Source organism: Homalodisca vitripennis, chromosome 4 (genome assembly GCF_021130785.1).
Source record: "Homalodisca vitripennis isolate AUS2020 chromosome 4, UT_GWSS_2.1, whole genome shotgun sequence".
Taxonomy (NCBI): Eukaryota; Metazoa; Arthropoda; class Insecta; order Hemiptera; family Cicadellidae; genus Homalodisca; species Homalodisca vitripennis.
Genome location: NC_060210.1, coordinates 88,978,025 through 88,987,879, shown reverse-complemented (window position 1 = coordinate 88,987,879; position 9,855 = coordinate 88,978,025). Strand labels below are relative to the sequence as shown.

The window sequence follows — 9,855 nt, the reverse complement described above, 5'->3', positions numbered from 1 at the left end:
ATCTGGTATTGTTTATAATACAAATTCAATTACAATACACTGGTTAGCACAAAAACGTAATTAAGTCAAATCAAATTCACTATGCTAATCCCAACTGTCTAATTTTCAAGTAGTTCGATTGTATCTAGCTGTGCTGCAAGCAGGATAGTAAAAGAAGCATTATTGGAACACAAATAAAATAATAAAACTAAATTTCTTTAACTTAAGAGGAAAATATAACTAATTTTAGATAAACACAAATACTTATATTTTTACATATATCCATAAACACACTGAAATAGAAAGCAGGGTTGTTATGGTTCTGTTGGACCTGATCCAGGTGTAGGCATCACTGTTGAGGGCAGATAGTGACGTCATCCGACAGTACCATACTATCGCGGAAATGGTTCAGACGACATGGCAGTTAATCTGCAGATGTTTTTATTCTTGTTTAAGTCAAAATATCGCCGAAAATGCCATATTCAACAAATACTAGTTTGTTTAGTAGTTATTTATTCTTGGGTGTTCAATGTTATGTGTAGTGCTAAGTGTAGTGACGTCCATTGTATGAATGGAGAGTGTGTAAATGGGACTTGTGTTTGTTTTGATGGGTGGCAAGGGCCTTCTTGTCAATTTTGTGGTGGTAAAGTAAGGTAAGGTAGCTTTTTGAAATTGTTTTAACATTTAAAATTACAATGTATTTTTTACGTTGAGCGTTTAATTACAAAAGTAACCTGTTTGAGTTATATTGGAAGGATCCATGAATCATATCATTTTCAAGAATTAACTTCCTAAATAGGTAACCATTAACTTAATTTAGAGTTAAGAAAAATTTATCTAGAAAAGTCTATGACTCTTTAACACAAAATAGGTAAGTTACAAAGCAATGTGCTAAAACACTAGCAGTTAATTTATAGTATCAGTGTGTACAAGGCTGTAGATGCCAATCATAATTTTAATTTTATTAACACAATGTACTCTTATGAATAAAACTAAGTATACTTTTAGCGGTTGATGATCTACAAACACTGTAATGATGCTTTGCAATATATAAAATTGATTTTTGTTACATTTACCTACTGTGTTTTGTGTTATAGTATTTTTCAGTGCTATCTGCAGCTGCAGTGTAATAAGCGGCCACCAGGTAATTGAACGAATGAACGAAATTATTGCTTAAAAATACCTAAACAACCAAATACTAAAACATTCTAACTTTAGTTTTTTACAATTAATTTGCCAGCTTGTTTAATGTATTGTTTGTAATATTGTATAAAATGAATTAAAACTAAGTAAAATCATATGTTTATTATTTGAGTAATGGCCACAAGTACAGTGGCGATGAAGATGTGTTAATTGTGTCACAAGCTGTCAGACATCTTTATCATTTAAAATCGAAAGTAGTAAGTTTTTCATTACTTTGTTTGTTACATTTCATAAATATACATTATATATGGTTTAAGTAATCTAGTCATTAAATTATTACTTTTTAGATCTAAAAAGTATAGGTGAACGATTCAATAATTTGAAATTCCTGTAATTTATTTCGGTTCGACATTTGGTTGTTTAAGTTAGATAGGCCTAATCATAAATACCGATGATTTGATTGTTGTGGTGGCCACTAATGTACTGCAGCCCTATCTGCCAATAGATTGAGTACTCCATGGTCAATGCTCTATTATACAGTGTCATATACGCGTACTATATGAACTGTGCCTTGTGTGTAGATAGCCACATCCGTAACTCAACTACCACAAGTTCAACTTGGCTATAATACCATCAACTAGTTTGGTAAATTATGTATGTGTTCAAAGTGTTGAGTAGACTATATGAGGATTTTAATATATTAAGAAATAAATGTATAGCCTAAATTGTGTTTATAAGAGTCAGAGTGTGTCATGTTAGTAATGTTGTTTATAAATCAGGAAACTGATATTTAGTTGCGATAAGAATTTAGTACGTGATTTGTAAGTAGGTTATACCGTATTAGTTACCTATACAAGAGGTAACTCATTCTGAATGTTATGATTGAGGCATGGAAAAAGTGAGGACGCTCGGATTGTCCTCTGTGAAGTGAAATACTTGGGTAGCTCAGATGGTAAATAATTGAATAGTAACAATCAAAGTTACATGGTAGAGCTCTAACTTTGGACTCCAGAACCAACTAAAATAATCCCTCGGACCTCAGCACACCTGGCCCATATGAATGATTTACCTCCTGTATAAATAATACAATCAAAGGTTATACATACTACTTCATACAAATAGGAAGTTATTGTTAGGTTAGTCTTCCCCATTTATTAAATTAATAAAAGCTTTGGTTATATTTGTTTCTATCATTTACTGTAGTTGTAGAAAAGTTATGGTTAATTTTAATTTATTTTCCAAATTTGCTTTTGTTTATACTAGTAGGAATTACATGTTGTTTTATCTAACAACAAAGTCTTCTAGTTCACACCACATTTAAAAATTGCTTATATAAAATAACTTCTTGAAATATTTAAGTGTTGCTGAGACCATAAATCAGGCGGAGTGCTTATATACTGCAAAAATCAAATTAAACATAAAGTCTTTGATCTGCACTCCTTAGCCGAAGAAATGAATTTTGAAATTGCAGGTGCTAAATTCTTCTTTGAACAATCACTTGAAATTTGACATTTTTGGTGTATACCCGCTCTCCAAGTGGTAATTGTAGAGATTTTACACGCCTAACTGCAGAATTCTTTCAGAGATTTGTACTCTTCAATAAAACCAACACTGTTATCACTGGTGATATAAATATTGATTGGTTGGCTGGTTCAAGTGCGCGAGATGAGATGCAGGACCTTCTTACCTCCTCTAACTTAAGACAGCTAGTTAACTCCCCAACTCAAGTGGATCCTATTGCTGGTCGCCAATCATTGCTGGACTGGGTCATGACTGACATAGTCGACGAAGATGTAAGTGTTGATGTCTTGGGTACTGGGTTATCTGACCATTTCGCTCAGCTAGTCTCCATATCCATGAACCTCCTGAAGGAGCCCGCACCGGTTCCGTGTATTAGGGCGCTGTCTAACATCCAGTAACTTGACTACTCTGAACTTCATACTAAGTCAGGAGACTTGGGACGCTATCGATGTTACCGAGCCAGTAGATGAGCAGTTTTAATTCTTTCATAAGTGTTATTAATTATGCTCTTGATTTTGCTTGCCCTAAGAAACAAATACGCAAAGGTCGAAGAAACCAGGATAAAGGATGGGTAACAACAGGTATTAAAGTGTCAAGTCAAACAATGAAAAACATTACATGAAAATTTAAAATTGGATAACAGTGAAAGCGAATAAAGCTCATTATAAAAAGTATAAGAACGTACCTATATTCTAAAACAATTAAGCAGGCTAAAGCTAACTAATAAAGGAAAAGTACAATAGTAGCAATGCTAATAATAACATTTCTGTAACGTATCAACGACAGAATAGAATCAGATAAACAGGAAGTATGTAATATATTGAATAACCATTTTGTATCAATTGGAGCTAATTTAAATGAAAAATCAACTGAAACCACCACTTAATAATGATCATTTCTTGGCGAGATTGAATATCCCTTCTTCTTACATCCTGTGAGCCCTGCTGAGGTTGTAAATGCCATCAAAATGTTAAAAAATAAAGAATTCAAGTGGAGCTGATGACATATCCAATAGATTATTGAAGGCTTGTTCATATGCAATATGTAAACCCCTGTCTGTTATATAATAAGCTCTTCTTTCCAGCAAGCTACTTTTCCATCTTTACTAAAAACTAGTTTAGTGATACCTGTAATTCAAAGGAGGGGACAGTACGTCTCTTGACTGTTACCGACCAATTACACAAATTTTCAAGTCTAAGTAAAGTATTTGAACTTATTTTTTTAAATAGATTATCACCGTACTTGCTCACAAATAATATTCTAACAGACAAGCAGTTCGGTTTTGTCAAGGGCCGCTCTACTGGTGAGGCATTGGCGACTTTTATATCCCATGTGGTCACGGGACTGAGAGAAGACAGCGGACACTTGGTGTAATGGATGGATCTGACTAAGGTGTTCGACTGTGTCAGTCATGACAGACTGATGGAGGGTTTGCAACGCCTAGGTTTTGCAAATGAGATACTGAGGTGCTAGAGTCGTATCTTAGGGATCGAAAACAATTTGTCAAACTCAATAACCACTGCTCGGAAACTGATTGAGATTAAATTTGGAGTCCCCCCAAGGATCAGTACTTGGACCAATTTTGTTTAACCTTTACATAAATAATTTAGTGCTCACTATAAACCACGAAAATACCGTTATGTACGCTGATGATATTGCCTTAATATTTTCTAATATACAGTACAGAAGAACTCGAAATTAACAGTAACGTAGTCTTATCACAGGCCTATCAATTTTTAAATAATCTGAATTTACATCTTAATTTCAAAAAAAACACAATTTACAAAATTTAAAAAAAATAATCATCTTCAGCCTCCATGTGTTGAAATAAACGAAGAAAAAATATAGAACACCAATTATCAGTAAAATATTTGGGAATTCAGGTGGACGATGACTTGACTTGGCGATCCCACATAAACTTTGTGTGTGCCTCTTTGTCTTCATCGTCCTTCCTGATCTCCCAGTTTTGCAAAATATCGCCATGTTCAGTTATTAAAAATAATATACTTTGGTTTGGTAGAGTCACGGTTGCGGTATGGACTTCTTTGTTTGGGGCTCGGCACCTCAGTACTTACTAAAAAGGGTTTTCGTTTTACAGAAACGAATTGTGCGTGTTTGTGGCTGGCATATCTCGCAGAAGTTCATGCAGAAATGCATTTAAAGAGCACAGCATTTTTGAACCTTTCCATCTTTGTATATTTACGAGACCATTATCTATGCCAGGTTTCATTGTGCAAATGTAGTAGATGGAGCTGCTATACATGACCACAACACGCGAGCCCGAGTAGACCTGCGACAAACCCAACATCGCTCGGCTCTGGCGGGTGGACTGCCTCAAAATTCAGGGGCTAGGTTTTTTTTTGGAAGCTCCCCTAGTCATTTAAAACATATAACTGAAAAAAACAATTTTTAAAAAAACAACTAAAAGAATACCTATTAGAGGTTGTTTTTATTCGGTTGGGGAGTTCCTAGCCTAAACTCTATTTTAATAATCATTTGTATTCTTTTATTATTTAATGTAAAATTTGTTCCTACTCAGCTTGACTTTCAATACAAATATTGTATTTTTATATGTTATTTATTAATAATGTACTACTGACTTTTGTCATACATGTAATACATGTCTACGACAATAAAAAGATTGAAATTGAAAATTGAAATTGAAATGTAATCTTCAGAGAACAGATGGTAACTGAAACTGTGAAAATTAATTGATATCATTATTATTGGTAGGTCTAGTTATGGATTAACGTTTTGTTGATGGCTGAAGATGGCTTTCCACAGCAAGGAAAAAATATTTCATGAAGTTAATTACGTAAGCAATGTTTTGATGTGTGAACCAGAAAACTTGCTAATGAACAATTTTCTTCTGCCATTCAACCATTTGCTAATTTGTCTGCTTAAGCTAACATTAGACGACACGTATCAAACAACAGCCTGCCAGTTGTATCTAGTCAACTCGTAGTAGGGGTTCTACTTCACAGTATTTACAGTATTAATTGGTCCAAAGTAAGTAGACAACTATGTGAGTTATTCCGTACAATGGGAACAATATCAGTGGTCCTCATTAATTCAAGAATCAGATTGATCATCCAAGTCAGCATATTGCAGGCAAACTGAAATAACCAGTGTATGTTGCAGACTAGATGTGGCCCACAGGATTGTTTAAAGGGAGTCAAAAAGTTCTTTTGAGAGCAAAAGTCAAAATAAAGAATAATAACATTAAATACATCACAGTCTTTAAACTCAATGTAAATCAAGTCAGATAATCATTTGAAAATGTAATAAGAGAATAAGATGTGATTAATAAGGAATTGAAAGTTAACGGTTTTTTAAAATTATTTAGAGGTAAACATGTTCAGTAGGTTTATTTTAATATGAGGGGTAGATATTTTTAAATACAAAATTAATAAAGTGAAAGAAAAAAAAGTTTATTATATAACCTACATTTGAATGCTACATTCTTAGGCTGTTTTCAACATAATCTTCATTCGAATTGAAGCACCAGTCATAGCGTGAAACAATTTTTTTGAATCCGTTCCTGAGATGCCGCTCTTGAGATCTTAACCACTGGACAACACTGCGTTCCAAGCAAGGTTTTCATTGTTGGAATAAAATGGTAGTCACATGACATTGGATTTGGGCTGTACAGTGGACAATTAAACATCTGCCATCCAAAATCATAGATCTATGAGCTGTCAGAGTAAGATTGATGTGTGTGGATTGCTGCATTGTCATGAAGAAACAACATTTTTGAGCTCAGTTTTCCTTGAAGCTGGTTGTATTTTCTGCATTAGTTTCTATAATGTTTCACAAAACCCTTCTAAATTGACAGTCAATCCTTTTTCAAGGAAATCAATCAGAATCTCGCTATTATTTTTCCAGAAAACAGATCTCTTAATCTTTATCGTTACCAAATTTAGATAAATTTTCCTGATTTTTTGGAAGAATGTGTATGTCCCTATTTTATAGACTGCTTTTTGTTTCACAATTACCACGCTTCACCTATGTTTAATCACCAGTCAAGATTATTTAGCATGTTTATCATACATAGTCTTTAAAGGAAATTCAGCAATGCAGCAAATCTTTGTGTCTTGAGGTCTTCTTTAAGGATGTTCGTAACCCACCTGGCAAAATAATTGGTGATTACCAGATTTTCTTCACAAAATTTCATGAACTAATCTTGAAAAATTTGGGTGAAATGCTGTGAAAGTTGAGTGTAAGTCAATGATTTTCGCAATTTTTAAATTGATTTTTGTCAACAACTCTTCAATAACCAGGCTACACCGACCACTGAGATCCTTGTCGTGAACATTGGTCCGGTCATTTCTTAAATCAGTATACCACTGTCTCATCATGCTTTTTACTCATTACTCCATTCCCTTAAACATGACATAGATACCAATTGTAGTTTTTTATAAATGTACTTCACAAGTGGTGGGATTTTCAATTGTAGTGCACATTTTAACAGATTAAGTGCTGAAAATGCTGAACAATGTATACCTAAATTGCTGACACATGTTATTATAGATTACTCATAAAACATTTATGGAAATCTCATTAAAATATCATCAGGAGAAAATTGTCCAGGCATCAATATTGGACAAACTCAGTGATTTAATTCCCAGTACCTTAAATAATGTAGTCCACCCGGTGGAGGCTGTCTTCATTGAGGTAGTTGAGTTAGTTCATACAAAATGTGATTAGTTCGTACAATCCAAATAAAAAATGATAAACACTATTCACACTATACAAATATTTGTAAATGAACAGAACAGAAAATGGAAAAAAACATGTTTATGCCATCTGAGGATTTTGCACTCATAGTGCAGTCATTGAAGCATTATTGCTCCATCCGAATTTTTTTACTGTGAACCGAATTTCATACAATTTTGGAATTAGGTTCATCTTACCCTTAACTTCAAAAGTGAAAATTATTTGTACTCCGCAACCACCCTGGGGGTGGTTGCCACCCCTTCTCGGGGGTGATTTTTTGTTTTTCAAAATAACCTCGGATATCAATAGAAGGCCTAATTTTTAAGCAAAAAAATCATCTATAAAGTTTTTTCGAAAAATCTAATACTTTTCAAGTTATTGGCAATTGAAAATTCGCAATTTTTTCACGTTTTTTTATCGGTTTTTTTTGTAAATATATCCAAAAATATACGTTTTATCGAAAATGTTATAAAAATCAAAATTGTAGCAGGTAAAAAATTAAACAATTTGGCTTTTTATAAAGTAGTCTAAGTGCAATATTAAGCTAGATATTAAAGATCAAAGCCGTTTTTTATTTTGTCTTAAATTTACTCGATGGTGGTCAATGCAATATAGCGGCGAGCAGATGCATTTTTAGGCATTCTAATAAAAAAGGGTTTTGTAGTGCTTGAAATAAGCTTTAAAATGAGCAGTATTAAAAGTCTTTTTGCACGTAAAATAAGTGAGCTGTATTGCAAATAAGAGGAGCATCTAATGTTTTTTTCTTTTAAATCAATGGGTTTCATAAGTGCCATTTCCACCAAAATTTAAAATTAATCTTATTCCGCCTAGAATTAACTTTATCATGAAGAGTTTTGATAGATTGTATCAGTTTGGCTGCTTCAAGACACATATTTTTTCAAAAAAGTCACGATTAAAAAAAAAATCAAATTAAAAAAAAAACCACCTTTTTTCATAATATCTAAAAAATGACGACAGATACGTATAAAAGTGTAAGGATGAAAAATTTAGGTATTTTTCTGAAAAACAAATTGGTGTTTTTGTTTTTTCTGTCAAAACAAAAATTGACGGAGATATGATTGTTTAAAGAGCGCGTGGCAGCGCAATCACAGCCTCTCTTAAGCCCTTTAAACCTTCACCGTTTGTGAAAAAGGTTTTTACTATATATTGCAATAAAGGATGTTGTAGCTCTCTTAATTAACTTTACAATGGTTTTTTATAAATTTTGATAGCATGAAAATTGAAGGAGTTATGGTCCAAAAACTTATCATATTTTTTTCTACTTAGTAACTGAAAAATTTCGGAGTGTGAATATTTGGAGCAATGTGAAAGTACGCAGTATAATAGAGACCCAAAACTATTGTAATGTGTCTATATATACATAATATGGCTCATATATTTTGGAATCGTAGGCATGAATACATACCAACGTTCTTATATGTATATATAACACATTTGAGTGAATTTTATATAATTTGTAAATATTTTATTCAATAAATGGCAATTTTTTACTCTAAAATTAAATTATTTTTAAATATGTAATCATAAATATTTACTGTTTTAATTTAGGGGTAGTTTTAAGGGTAGAAAAGCTTAAGAATACGATAATCATTTTCGAGAGTGTGGAATAATATAAATCCTTTTCATTTTATAAAAAAAAAAAACTTTTTTAACAATTTTTTACCAAGGGCTAGTTTTCAAGGGTTGAAAGAGGGTTAAAAATTTGATAATTATTATAGAGAATATAAAATATTACTTACTCTATACTTCCATCTTTTTATGTCGTACCAAAGTATTTTTTGTAATTTTTTAATTCAATTTAGGGGTTGTTTGCAAGGGTTGTATGATTTTTAAAGGGGTTTGAAAATGATTTTAATATGAGGTAATTGTGTTAGAAAACACTTTACAATTTCACCACTTACTATTAGACATGTTTTCTAGGGATGAAATGGCTCAATGTCAATTTTTCCATTAAGGGGTTGTTTACAACCCCTTAAAAATAATAGGCGGAGTTCAGATCATTTTTCACTTTTGAAGTGAAGGGTAAGATGAGCCTAATTCCAAAATTTCATGCAAATCGGTTCACAGTTCAAAAATTCAGAGGTAAGGCCGTATTTTTTGCTTCAATGACTGCACTATCACTAGAGTAGTAAACCATGATATGGTCAAAGTGGGCAACCCATTCATGTGAGCTTTGTATTGCATCACATGTTTTCACAAAACTTTCAGCTGCTTTCTCTTGTTTCTGTTGGTAACCGTTTTATTGTCAATGCATTTGTAGTACAAAGTATGCCGTTTTCCAACATTAGGGATCCTGAAACTAGCTAGACATGCCAATTTGTTTCACCTGGGCTGGCACAACAGATGTGAAGTTCTCATTAGATGGAAAGATACAAAAGAAGTACACACCGTATGCTTAAAGTTGTTTTATTTGAACCTAAAAAATTCGACATAATAACGGTGTAACAGTAAATTTGCATGTATTATTATTGCATT

The 9,855-nt window shown here is 32.7% G+C and overlaps 1 protein-coding gene across 2 annotated transcripts in view; it reads left to right on the top strand.

Moving 5' to 3' along the window:
- Nucleotides 1–375: 375 nt before the first annotated feature.
- LOC124359731 (attractin-like protein 1) overlaps nt 376–9,855 on the top strand; it is a 74,889-nt gene continuing 65,409 nt past the window's right edge. Inside the window, exon 1 of one of the 2 annotated variants that reach the window (XM_046812719.1) lies at nt 376–632. In XM_046812719.1, coding sequence (XP_046668675.1) covers nt 397–632 — 236 coding nt within the window. In that variant the 5' untranslated portion in view covers nt 376–396. The remainder of the gene's footprint in view (nt 633–9,855) is intronic. The other variant, XM_046812718.1, reaches the window with a different exon arrangement.